The sequence below is a fragment of the Colias croceus genome, chromosome Z, assembly GCF_905220415.1.
Source record: "Colias croceus chromosome Z, ilColCroc2.1".
NCBI classification, from domain to species: Eukaryota; Metazoa; Arthropoda; class Insecta; order Lepidoptera; family Pieridae; genus Colias; species Colias croceus.
The window spans coordinates 12683646-12698446 of NC_059568.1; the positions used below are offsets into that span (position 1 = coordinate 12683646).

Genomic DNA, 14801 nt, shown 5'->3' on the forward strand with positions numbered 1-14801 from the left:
ATTTAAACATTTCCGTGGACGGACACCACTCTGCTTATTCGCCATTTTCGACATCGCATAAACGTTTAAATTTTAGCTTCGAACTTAATGTATAATGAGTTTACTGACACTCATTATATCAATTAAAATAAATAGTGCCGTGAAACCTCAATATGAAATTATATCATAAATGTTCGACTGCTAAAAATATATTTATATTTACAATGCTACTTGAAGATTAAATTTATCTTTATACTTATTTAGGTCTTCCAACCCTTAGCTCCAACCTATCTAAATTCACAAGAAAACAATTCGAACACATGAATGCTATTTGTACTAAAAGTCCAAAATGCGAAGTCGGTTGTGACTATCAAACACTCAATACAAAATAACCAAAAATACGTAGCGTTTATATTCATTAGCATCATTACGACGTTTATCACACTCATTCCTTTTTAGCACTACGATATCAAAAGAGAGAAAAAGTATTTCCCGACCTTCGTAAAATGCTCGCTCTCTTAAGGAACAATTGCACTTGACCTAATCTAAACACGTTACGCCGTAAAATTTAGGGGAATCTTGTTTGATTCTTTTTACTTGTTTACCTATTCGGGGGACTCAATTGAAGAGTGAAATTCAATGGAAGACCCTCGTTATATTTTATATAATAAGCGTGAACGGATTGAGTTTGTATTATAAGGTTTTTAATATTGAAATGAAGAGTCGTGCTGCGTGACTTTGTTGTATACGAATATAAAGTAAAATAAACGCCTCTGCTTTAAATATTATAAATGTAATAGGTACACTAACTATTAACCATGTATATTGTTAAACATAAACCCACATAGGAAAGTTAGGTAGCGTTACAGCATTTTATAGTGAGTTCGGTGTTTGAGTTCACTTTCAAATTAATTTTCTATTTTAGTACAAAACCACTTCCTTCGCTACTCTATTATCGTGACCAAAGTTTTAGTTCATTGTTTACAATATAGTTTCGTTTACACACGTACAAGACACCTGAACAAACAATACTTTAATCCCATTACTTAGGTACTCGGTTTTGAGCGATTTCTTCCTCTTTATTTTGTTACAATCGTTTTATGCACCTTAACTACAAAGATTGGTTAAGTTATTTAAGACGACGAATCTTAAAGCTTGTTTTTAAATGAAACGTTACCGGGAGCGTGCAATGCGATTCAAAGTATTGTGTCTTTTAAATGCTTGTGAGGTATTTTACTCTCTTTAAAAGCAGGCCTTCTTGAAAATTGTTTAAGTAACCGTTTCAATATATAAAACTGAATGCGGTTGGTTCAAACTGAATCCTCTTAAACTGTTTAAGTAGCATTGAACAACATTTAATAACATTTAACTATTTAAACTGTCCTTAGAATATTTTTCCAGCTTCAACTATTATCTCAAAGAATGTACCCTCATTATAATCTCAAGAAGAGCTTAAGAATTTCCTTCAGAGGGGAACTCAGGCAAAAATCACATTTAATATCCATTTTGTTCAATTTATTAGTCAAATTAATTTGTTATTACAACTAGGCATAGAAAGTATACTTCGGAAAGGTTTTTCTCAAGGTCTGTAAATCCGGTAGGCGCAAAGCCATTTTCCACGCTCGGTAAACTTAGAAACTGGGCCAAAGTAGGCTTTTGCGAAATATACAGGAAATTCTCCACGCCCTCACTATTTACGTGCTTAAGAACTATTTTCCTTAAAAATTCCCACGTGCCGGGGAATAAAAATGTAAATTTAGGATTCTTTCGTTCTTTTTAATTCTCTTAAACATCCGTTTAACGGAAAAGTTACGGCTTTCCAAAGTTTGTTCGGATAACATTTTTAATATTTCTTGAATCCGAAGCGTTAGCCTTTTGTGTATCTTGGAAAGTATTAGTCCGTTGCGGAGGAAATTATTTAATTTTTTCAATACAGTTTCCGTGATTTAGTTTGTTAATTATCATTTTCTTGTATTGCATTTCTTTTATTCGATTTCGATGCCTGACCTGTTTTCTTAAATCAGTTAAGCTTCTACGCTTTATTTTAAGCCAATTTAAAAAGCCCTGGATGAAAAGCAATTAGTTCTGACAATTCACACAAAATACCAGGTGAATCAAATACTGGTTATTGTAATAAGGTACAAGATACTGGTGTAAAATCTTACGTGACCCATCTAGACCTTGTGCTATCGACCTCAGTAAACATAAAAAATGAACTGTATCTCTATACCAATAGAATTCAAATTTTCCTAATAGAAAAGTTGTCCCACAGCTCCAGATTTGCGAGACGGATGGCATCGAGGAATTGAGCGACGAGGAATTACCGAGTGGCGACCGCCGCCGACTCGTCATCGTGAAGACGCTGTGGCGGGGCTGCCATAACGATATCAAGTGAGTCTGAACTGGATTATAATACTAGGTTTTTCCTCAACCTTCGCTTCCCTTCGAGTTGTTGTCTTAACCATTCTCGAATCTATCTGAAGAGCAGATCATTTCATTAAGTCGGTCCAGCTTTAGGAGTTCAGTGACCAACACACGCACAAGATATAAAGATTGTATTGACCAATGTAAGAAGACAAGCCACTAAAACCCACTATTCAATATTTTTGTATCATAATAAAATATAATATATTGTTAGGATATTGTTGAATCTAATGTGACGTGGGTAGAAATAATGTGAACAGTTTTTAAAATATGTAACTATGTATTGTAGTTAAAAAAAATAGTTTAACAACAAGACATAACACTTCCTCCATTTGATATTTTAAACATACAACAAAATCACCAGCTCGTAATTCCTAACAAAGTGTCACTAGCTGTCGCCTGTCAAGTATTCAATACTGCTTACACCTCTCCTAAAGTTTACTCTATACGTACAGAATATAGCATACATTCGTACCGTCGTTCTACATTCCCATTTCGGGTTTAGTACTAGGATCCGCGGTTTCGAGACGCTCTCACGAGCGCCTTACCGATACTGAAATTTCAATCATATCTTATCCACCTTCGTGAGATAGAAATAACCATTGAATGCCGCGTAGCACGCAATCGCGAACTAAAAACGTCACATAAAAACCTTTTAGCGTGCATTATTGCGATGTCAACCGAGTCGACGTTTTATATAAATCACAGCATTTCATGCAATAAGTTCTTTCAAGTGAATGCAAATTATTGCAGTTAAAAGCTATTTCACCGATATATCACGGTGTTTTTATTGCTCATTGATGTGTTTATTATATCGCGCAATTGTTTCATGACATTAAACTGTGTTAAAAATGAATTTGCAAAACACATTATAAATCCAAGCAAACTTCAGATAATAGCTTTAAAACGAGATCGCATAAAGCTGTGTTTATAAACATACGTTATTTAAACCACAAATTAGAAATTCTTAGCTTATCTTTTGTTTTCCACCCACTTTTCCTACCTTCCTATTATCCTGAGCTAGCTTACATAGTAGCCCGCGTCAGGATACGAGGTAGGCCCCAGATTGTAAGCTATCTTCCTTTCAAATCTCATATAGACTCGCTAGTTTTCCCGTGATTTAAGTTCATAGAGTAAAGCAGATAATCTAGGAAAATTTATAAAATTGTAAAATGCTGTTATTACAAAAGGGAAAATTTTACAATCTTTTGTATTTTAAAATATATCTTATATGAGCATGATCATAATTTTCACACCATTTTATATAAATGTAAGTCATCTCTATCATGACCGCACGGCACCATAACGTTACAACAAATACAATGTTTGCTGACTATTATGTCTTTAATATCTAGTAATTACCATAATATATGAACACAGAGCGGCGTTTGCCCGCGAAGCTACCTGGGGGGCTGGCCTGAAGCACCCGCAACTTGCGCGAGTGCTTGGCCTCAGCCTGCTGGAGCCTCCATGCGCGGCACTCGACCGCGGCGATGCTGCACCACTCCCGACGATATTGAAGATGGAACGGAGATTGAAGTAAGCCCCCGTTAACATTGACCAAGCATCTACTACTGCTGAGCTACGTAAATGAAATTATGCGTAAAGAACATGGGTAAAGAATTAAACTAAGGGGATTGCTTCGGCCGGCAACTAGAGCTGAAATATTTCTAACAGCTCTTATTGTTGAAGCTAATTTGTACATCAATTAACCGTGGTTTTATTCCAATTTCCGCAAAATGACCGAGTAATTTTGAGAGTTTAATAAATAATGAGCTGAGGCAATTGTGATAAGAATTATTGGTAATCTTCTAAAGCTCTTCTGTACAAAGGCTTTTGCATTCCTCCCAATGATATGAAAATAGACTGGATATTAGCGTAAATCCTTTAGACATTCATAACATTGTACAGGTAACGTTAATTGACCGCAAAGTTACGGTGAGCTGACCTGAAGTATCTGTAACTGCACCAGTACAAACATATTGCGTCCTTTATCCAATTTCCTGTAGAATTAACAGCAATCTGTGCAATTAAACGGCATTGATACGGCATATACTGATTCCCTGTGGTTTTATACCACAACTACCATAGATACTAAAAATTAACAAACATAGACGATTTTCTCAAATTCAGCACTGGTTTTCCATATATTATGTATATTTATTTAATCATTGTTTTTTTAAATTATCATGCACTGCGATTTTGGTTTTTATTTTTAGTTATTCTCTTTCATTATTAAATGAGTTTCATCTATCTTTGCAATAACAAAGATTTGTTAAGACAACAATGTCGTCAATATGTAAACTCAAGGAGGTTTCAAAATTATATTAATATTTCGCTACGGGTATATTATTAGTTAGTGTGACAATATTGAATATATTCATCGACTAATTTTATTATTAACCTCTCCTATCACACCAGCTATTCGAGTTTGATTCACATATGCTGCCAAATTGCCAACGGCATGAAGTATCTGGAGTCATTCGAGTTAGTACACCGGGATCTCGCGGCAAGGTAAACACATTTAATGAGCTTCTGACTTTTCCTTAACATTTAATTCTAAAAATAAATTATAATTAAGTCACTTCTTTCCTTATGACGTCTTGAATTTCTTCAAAGCGAGATTGGGTTTCAGGAGACCCAACAAAATTAAATTAATCATCAATTTCGCAGAAACGTAACAGTTACAAACGACCTACACATTAAAGTGTCCGACTACGCGATGTTCTGCGAGGAATTCATTGGAGACTACCATATCATGGCTGATGGGACTCGAGTACCCCTGCGTTGGATGGCTTGGGAGAGCTTGCTTATGGTAAACATTCTTCATATTATCTATCTTTAGATCATATTTATCATATTTATTATCTATCTTTTGGGAACTGTATTTAATGCTAATTTGTTTCCAATAAACGATGAATTAGGTAATTTCTTAGGAAACTAGCAATCTACCGAAGATATCGATAAATCTTTTGTATTCCCGTAGACGACATTTGCCATTTTTAAGAATGCTATTTTAGTTATTTTAAAAATTGGTAATTTGTTACGCAGGATGATTGTTAAAGCTCGTAATTGTAAGATTTCTCCTTCTCCAGGGAATGTGTTCACCAGCGAGCGATGTGTGGTCATTCGGAGTTACTGTGTGGGAAGTGCTGACTTACTGTGTGGCCAAACCCTTCGAGGAGATGAACGACGATCAGGTAATTTAATTCTTTAAGTTTTCTTATGGTATGAAAAGTATCGAATACTAATTTGGTATTTATCTTTTAACGTTAAATCCTATATAATATTTGAGTGTTGATTTGAGTTAACGTCCGGTGTCAGATATCGTAACAGAAGCTAGGAGTTTTAAAACATCTCTTCTTCATGATAATAATTTCAGCGTCTACTTTACTTTGTCACGGAGTAAGTTCTTGATCTATTATTGTGTGACATGTTTTTCTGTGGTTAAGCTTAGCTTGATATTGCTATAATTTATTTAATAATAATCAGTCTGTTTTATTGCACATTATAGATTTAATTTGTTCGACAGAGAGATGATTTCATTCAAGTGATTGAAAAATCGAACTAGAAATATATATATATAGCATTCCCTAGTTATATTAATAGAATTTGTTTAATAAGAAAACGATCAATGAGAAGTTTTGGATGCTTTAAATGTCTTCTATTTTACTCGGACAATTAATTTAATTAATTTCCTTGAAAACTGACTTCAAGAGATATGACGCCTGTGAGGAGGAAATGATAAAGGGGGGTAGGAGAGAACTACTTCAACCTTTCTTAATCATTACCTTCTACCATGGCATACGCTTACGGACTACCTCGGTTGATGTGACTACATCTTTAAAAACGTAAGAAGTTTTACTTGCATAGAGCATAATCACGCGTGTGTGCCGATGCACCGAATATAGCAAATAAATTGTACAATACTCTCCAATATTTTCGGAGATTGTTGTACGACTCCCTTGTCAAAGGTGTTAGATTATTTATTTTATTGAAGGTGGTAGCCAACGCCAGTCAGTGGCGGTGCGGCGGGCGCGGCGCACGCGTCCCCGCAGCGCCTCCGCCGCGCTGCCGCCGGGAGCTCTACGACCTCATGCATGAGTGTTGGCGCAGAGAGCCCATGCAGCGACCGCGTTTCCACGACTTGCACCGATTCTTAGAACGAATGACGCATGGATACCAGCCACCTATCCAACGTTAAAATTTTGGAATTTGAAAAAAGCTCGGCCATTCACACGACTGAGCCTGTGTTTACCTATTATGCATATATCATATTTAATTGAAATATTTATTTATTTTACTTATTCCTTTACTATTTCTTTTATATTTATGAGTCGTAATGCAAGTCTAATGCTGGCCGAGCTACAATCAATTTGGACTTAAGCCAGTGACATGATAAATCATAACAGAACATGTTTTTACTTATTGTCTTGATTGATTTCCAGTCAATTACGTATTTGGGAGGTACTTTAGTTTTTCTGCTGTTACTTCTATCTAGTTTTGATATATCTGCTAAGGTTTGTCATTCATGGCCATAAAATAATGATCTTGTATTTCCTGTACTCTATTAGGGGTACTAATTGTACCGACGATTACTCGGCACATACCTAGGGTTAACTGCACCAGAAGCTAAGTATTTATTTTTAAATTCAAAAGGAAACTTTCATCTAAAATTTATTTCTAGTTAAGACAAAGTACTATTTTATTCAATGGAATTGTAAATACTAAATCTCTATACTTGTACATACTTCTCACAATTTCTTTTTAAACATTACTGGTGCATTTACCCAACAGGATTGTGCTAATAATATATTTGGACAATGTTATACTTCTTTGAATAACATAATATGAGAAGAAGTATTTGTATAAGTACCTTAACTATAGTGTACGTGAATGATCTGAGTTTCTACATTTTTCTCGTATTTTGAACATCTGAAAAAAGTACGCAGTACGCTATGTTGAAATGTTTAACTTGACGACCCCTATCTCGTATGAGCTTCTAGCTATTCACTAATATTAGAATAGATCTAAGTTCATAGTATGAAATTCACTACCTACTGCTTAAGTTTGGCCCAGAGTTGTGTCAATAATTCAAAAATCTAACAGACTGCAGATGAAATGTGATAGGAAATCGGGCAGTATTATTTACAGTATTTATTGTACATCACCTATTATAAATTAGACTTAAGCATGTTTTAGTGAACGTGCGGCTTTGCAACCCTTCTGTTTACTTGCTAACTTCTCGATAGCTTGTCACCCCTTGCTGCTTCACACTCAATCCACACGCAACGCTACGTATAATAGTGTCAATCAATGTTTAGAACTCAGATTAAACAACTTAATGTTAGAGTTAGCAAGTAGATGGAATTAATACACGTAGGATAAAATTGTATTAGAAATTGCAAAATATCGATAACCATCTACGTAGGTCGGAGTAAGAACACCGTTCACGCATCTATGTATTTATCGTAGATATGAAACAACTATTTGAATGGTGTCCGACCCATTTTTTATAAAATTATCGGTGTCATTGTATAATCCAATATTGGTATTTTGCACTCGCCGGTCTCTGAGTGGAATTAAGTATTGGTCTAGTTAGTATATCATACGATTAGTGTGCAAATTATTTAAGGTTGATGAATTGTGATCGAAACTCAGAGACTCGTCGTTGTTCATGTTGTCGACAATATTGTGCACGACGCGCTCAAAGTGCGAGTGCCATTATTGTTACAAACATTCGTAGCTCGTAAGTTTTCATGCCTGTCCCCTAGCGCCCTTCGCCTAGCGCTCTCTCATGATCTTCCACTTTCGCCTTTACGGCAACCCTCACTCGTAACACCCACTAAATGTACGTCGAATCATGTACGGGTATGCTCTCGTGATTTTTCATACATTTATTTGGTGTAACTTGTTTCGTAGATCGGTATTGTGACCAATTGTGGGTTTGACGAGTTGTGACACGGCGCTCGTACATTCGTCACGCTACCCATCTACACCCTATAATATATCCAAATCTAACTCCTATTTTTTTAACCTGTTTTAAACGTTAAGGTTGTATACTTCTGGGAGTAAAGTAAGCTTCCAGGGCATCAGTTGCCACCTGTGCTTCTTGTTTTCTTCGACCAGGCACAAATTGCACACGTCGTACAGTATTCGGGGATATAGAGTCGTGTCGAATTTACGAGAGAGAGATATTTTTTAAAGCAGCAGGTTCATTGGCGACCACTGCGGTCCCACTTTTGGGACAAGGTAAAGTAGTTTCATTAATTATCTGACATCTTCATGAATGCTGTGCGACGTAGCAACGTTTTTAAGGAAAGCCGAATTACTCGTGTAATTTTAATCTGATCTAATGAAAGTCTTTGTAGTTTTAAGAAATATATCGATGTATCAATGTTTGTAAATGTTAACTACGATTCTTCCTAGCACCGCGACCGCTTCAGTTTTATCGAGTCTCAGCAGTCAGCAGATTTACACAATTCACTTATCACAACGCTATTTTATTCTTTTTTTATACTAATATGTTAGTTATGATTTTAATAATTTATGTCACTTTACTGAAAAATAATGCAATTAAAACTTTTCTTTAAACTACAATCTTACTTATGAATATTATATTCATACAAGTTTCTTACAATGTATTTAGATATATATTTTTTTCAAATTGACTTTTTCTTATTCGAGACTCGTTAAAGTGGAGAAAACGGTGTTTCAATTAAAAATTAAGATAAATGTGTCCCCCTCGTATTTTAGAGCTAGCGGGTATGAAGTGGTCCTATCTAAAATAATTAAGTCTGATGCTCCCGATGAATACATTACGATCTACAGATAAACACAACCTTCCAGAAAGTTCCTATCGTCGCCAATGTAAGGTACGAACTGAATATTATATCTACCCAATATCCACGTGTACATGTATCGAAACTTGCTCGGTGTGTATGTATCTTTTATTTCTGATTAGGTTTTATGAATATATATGCGTTTCTGACAAAACGACCACTGGTCGTGCGTGCATTCTCAGTTAAAGCAATATCTCGATTAGATGTATATAAAATAAGTTTTTTTAAACATGATAAGTAATGTGGTTTTACATCATTTATACAATACAGATTCGTTTAACGTATTTTTGAGCTCTTCTAAATTTTCTTCGGTTTTTTATTTTAATGAACTTTAATGTTGCTTGAAAATACTCAGGGCGTATTTATTTTTAATCTTTCTAGCTAGTGGTTCGTTCCGAATGACCTCGTGACGAACTTACAGCAAGCTTTGTTGTTCGAAATTTTTTTCTTGAGAGTCCCATTACAATTTGAAGAATAAATCGTAACTAATCGTAATACCGATCGGCCGTATGCCTACTCGTTGAATCGGATAGGTACATAAAAATAGACAAAAAATTAAAATATTATAATTTGCATTTTTTTATTTAAAACGTGAAGGAATCTGTATTTTATGAAGCAAATAGTTTTCGGAAATTTTGTAAATAAGGCTGCAGTTGATGATGATGTCCTGCAGTGGCAAATTATGTTCTTCTGCGTTATTTGTCATGTTTAACCTTACGTCGTAAGGTATAGGAGTAAGATTTAATATAAAATAGTTTAGTACCTAACAATATAATACTTTAGCATACAGTACATACCTACGATTATAAAAATTCCAATTAAGCATTTCAATTTCATAAAATCCATTTGCAGTGGTAAAGACATTGACGGTATCCAAAAATTTACCAAAAGCGGCATACTTACTCGTTCCAACAAAACTTTTATCTGCTCGAATTTGAGACTAAAGAATAGTTATATTTGTTACAGCACTACCAAAAAGTGCCAGTTTTGCTGTACCCGCGTGCGAATATCAAATTAACAGGAGTGGATAAATAAACCACGTTTGTACCCTTTTTTATTTAAATGCTTTAGATTTAAAATATCAAAACAAACCTCCATAATATATCGTTCATCTTATTGATTTGAATCTAACATTCAAGAAATATCAAGACACTGTTCCTAATTTCATCTACTAAAAAGGAATAATGCTAAAAAAACAGAATTCCATCTCAATCAATTTTGCCGTTAGCATATCGTAGGTATGTCCTAATATCCTACTAATATTATAAATGCGAAAGTTTGTGAGGATGTGTGTGTGTGTGTTTGTTACTCTTTCACGCAAATTCTACTGAACCGATTACAATGAAATTTAGCACACATATAGAGGGTAACTTGGATAAACACATAGAATAGTTTTTAAACCCGGAAATCCACCTGGAACGGGAACTATGCGGGTTTTCCTTTGAAAACGCGGGCGAAGCCGCGAGCGGAAATCTAGTAGAATATAAATTTAGTGATTAGTGGGTAATGTAAATATTAAGTACCTACTTGAATAATTTTTAGCAACATTTTAATCTATAATCGTAAATAGTTAGATAACACTCATATCATTCCCATGTAAGTACCTCGTGGAGAGGGAACTAGTGTAAATATTAAGAACCCATTCACAAATAATCAATCATTTAGAAGTAAATAGGTAGGTAATTAAATTAATTTAACTCATACGCATTCCTATGTTATTTATACATTTCGTATATCAATTATTATTACAATCAGGAATCAGTAGGAACTTCATCATTTTATTTTCCACGATAACATTTTCAGAAATTCGCGGTCTTTTTTCTTTTCACTTTCGATCTGCTTTCTCTTCTCTCTTAATTGAGTCACTTCGTAGGCAGATCTTAGATAGATATTATAAAAATATCAAGTAGTATTATCACACTAGTTATGATAAAACTTAGAAATCGTGTTCGAGCACGTAATACGTAGTGTTTTATTTTAATTATTCCTTGATTTTATAAAATAGTTAAATAAATATAATATCTAATAGAAAGTATAATATAGCCGAATCATATAGAAAAATAGAAAAATAGGATATGGAAAAATATATACGTTCTATAATATATGATATACTTACTATATGAATCACATTATAATATTATTATAATGCAAGTTCCATGTACATGGTGGATAAATAGGTAGGCTTAGCATGTTCTTCAGTAAACTAAACCACGTCAGCCCCTAGCTCTTAATCCCAAACCCCGAACATATTTAATCAATGTAATATTCAAAAGAAAACAGGTTAGCTAAGGTAACATTAGGTAAGTCCTGCAAAAATGTATTTCATTTTATAGAGCTAATATTATCAATTAGTTTATTATTGTACATACCAGAAAGGATAATTTGTGGGTTGCTACAACGAATGTTAAAAGTTCACGTAAACATAAATCTTCTTATGGCTCCCCACAGACAGAGAGCGTTCTGCGTTCTGCGTTTCGCGTTCTTTGTGATGCGAAGGATCTATAGCGCCGGCGCACACAGAACGCAGTCAACCGCGGCGCTGCGCTATAGATCGCGGAACGCGGAACGCAGAACGCAGATCGCAGAACGCAGAACGCAGAACGCTCTCTGTCTGCACGGAGCCTTACATCGTCTCATTCGTGCGTCACGCGTTCAAGCTGGTTCGGAGTCTCGCCGCTCATCCATTCGCAACATCTTGTAATAATAAGGGAGGTGTGTATTGTAACTGTCCAACTTTGTATGTACGATATTAATATAGTTAACATTTAAGTCATCGATGTTATTTTTTCCTCTTATTTATTAATGTTTTAACTTTTACAAACTATACAGTTCTTATCGATTCACTCATTTAAATTTTAAACGTATACCTACTCTTCAAAACTCAAATGCCGCATCACGTATTACTTAAAAACAGTCGTAACATAGAATAAAATTAATTATCTCTATAGTAAATAATTATTTTACATCTATAATATGCAATTATACTGATAACATATCTAATAATTAATATTAATTTATAGGACCCAAAGTAGTCCTTTCATTATCATATAAATTATCATATCATAATGTTGTATGCCACAACTTTTAGTTTTAAATATTTTAAATTTTGGAATATAGGTATAATATTATGGAATCCAAAGACAGATTCCCATTTTTTTAATTCGACAATGTTTAAGAAATAAAGATGCCTACGTAATAACTCCTGAAAGTGTTGGGACCAATTCGAATCAAGATACATCACAATATCTGTCTATCTAAGATGCATTGGCTGGTATTTTGTTTTCATTATTATTTTTTTTATTTTTATTATCTTTTTCGTTAAAATCTAAAAGTTTCGAAAGCTATTAACTTGAAACATTAAAATGAATAATCAAATGGAAGCATAAGTAGGTATTATTAGGTCGCTAAATAGACATTCGAATAATTATGTACATTATTTGGTCTAAGTTAAATCATTATTTTGCATCGAAGCATTCATTAGTCAGTACAATGAATGAATTTAGTAGTTTCCTGGATTCAAAAATGTTTACCTTTTTAGTTTTAACGCCGTTTAATACAGCCAATGTAATCTATTGTGCTCAAGACAATATAAATGGGTGTGGATAAAGAGTAATTACGATGGCCGCTTTCTTTCTACTAACAGACAGCATTAACTGAGACACGACCTACTCACTTAACCATATATTATAAGCTTTATCTATGATACCTAATCCTAAATTATTATGAATGGCTCTAATTCTGACAATATTAAGGAAATCTATCTTATTTACTGTCATTCTACTAATTTTATAATGGCTTTAAGTGATAAAATACCTAGTATACCTATTTATTTTTGGAGCATTTATGTCTTAAATCTACCTCCGAAAACTTAGATTTCTTTATGCGGTAATAGGATAATTTTAAAACTGTTAAATATTTTTGCCTTTAGAACCAATTTTTATTTTATCCATAGAAATACAATAATATCTAGTACTTGTAAGCTGTATCGTTTTAGGGGGGTAGATTTATTGTAAGTTATGTCTTAGTTACCATTGTAAATTAAGGAATTAATTTCATGTCCTAAGTATTTTAAAATGACACCTAGTGCATAGTCTTCCCCGGTCCTTCACTTTTACACGCCTTTGGTAGAATATTACTTGCAACTTCTACAAATCGCCTTAGTTTTGTTTGTAAAAATAGGACGTCATCAGGACAAACACACAGCTTGCCTAATCAACTATGTTTTACTAATAACTGTATAAAAGCTGTATTTAAAATATGTATCTTCTAGTCATTTATGTTTAGATATTAAGTACATGTTAATTTAAGTTTGCTTATGTTATTTATCTTATTTGTTTACTGAAAACATATTTTATTATTAAACGTTTTGTTAGTAAGTGAACCTGCTATCGTATAAATACTGAAAATTCTATGAATAATCCGTCACATATTTTTATTTAATTGCAAATATAGTGCAATGCGCTTGCGTGATAGCATGTTTTCTTATTCTCTTTTATCACTCTAAAAATGAAATCAATTCTGTAGGCCATATATGGTATAATCAAAGACTTTTAAGGCAATTTGCCTTCTTTTTATGTAATTTTAAATGTTAAAATAAATGTTGAATAACATATCAAATAATGTTGTTTTATTTATTCCAATTATTAATGTTATCAACTCGCCTTGAACTCGCCACTGCTAACATATTCTAACTTTGTATATTATATTATGACTTTTTATCTTGCATTTAATGCAAGAATACAATTAATTAATTAATTAATTAATTTTTTACAGTTATCTTAAGTTTAACAAATGAAATTAAATGTTGAAATTGCATTGGATCACTGCTGAGTATTATCAAATTATGTTCAGTGATTTTCTCGTTAAAGAGTATAATCAAACATTCAACTCACTAAAAATATAGGCAAGTACAATATCAGGAGAAATGCAAATATAAACATCGTTGTTTCATTCCTGCATAATTATACTAGGTAGTTAAGTAAGTAATATAAATTGTAGATATGGGATAAGTTAAATGAAATAAGTATATTTTTATAACCACATTTTATTTTTTATTAAACTTACAAAAAATAATCATGCGCGTAAACTAGTGTATCCTGCATAACATTAACACAATAAAAGTAGAACAAGAATCTTTACCACCACCAAGAATAGTTTAACAAAAAATGAAGTTTTTTATTTAGAAAAAATAACTGTAAAAAAGGCTACTTATATAATAAAGTTATTATTATGTACCTACGACGTAATTTATTGATGATTAAATTGTAACACATCTTTTATACATACAATAAAATTATCCAAAGCAATGTTAACGACGAAAATGTTACAATTTAAGAACCGTATACGTAGAAAAATATCATCCGACGTGAAATAATTTCGCTATTGGAATGTATGTTCTCCCTAATATCAATAATATCGCTCTCTGAGGGGTTTGACGCATTTGGACACCAAACGCAACCCCTCTCCGAGCTAAGTCTAAATTGCAACACAACCAAACATATATTCAAAGAGTCGGAGGCTAAAGAGTTAGGCCTTAAGTCGGAGGGAAGCATGCTC

At 33.5% G+C, this 14801-nt stretch overlaps 1 protein-coding gene across 1 annotated transcript in view; it reads left to right on the plus strand.

Annotated features, from left to right (window-relative positions):
- LOC123705559 (epithelial discoidin domain-containing receptor 1-like) overlaps nucleotides 1-7032 on the plus strand; it is a 64827-nt gene extending 57795 nt beyond the window's left edge. The window contains exons 13-18 of the mRNA XM_045654395.1: nucleotides 2252-2370; nucleotides 3784-3942; nucleotides 4825-4917; nucleotides 5077-5218; nucleotides 5499-5603; nucleotides 6404-7032. Coding sequence (XP_045510351.1) covers nucleotides 2252-2370; nucleotides 3784-3942; nucleotides 4825-4917; nucleotides 5077-5218; nucleotides 5499-5603; nucleotides 6404-6607 — 822 coding nt within the window. The 3' untranslated portion in view covers nucleotides 6608-7032. The remainder of the gene's footprint in view (nucleotides 1-2251; nucleotides 2371-3783; nucleotides 3943-4824; nucleotides 4918-5076; nucleotides 5219-5498; nucleotides 5604-6403) is intronic.
- Nucleotides 7033-14801: the final 7769 nt, after the last annotated feature.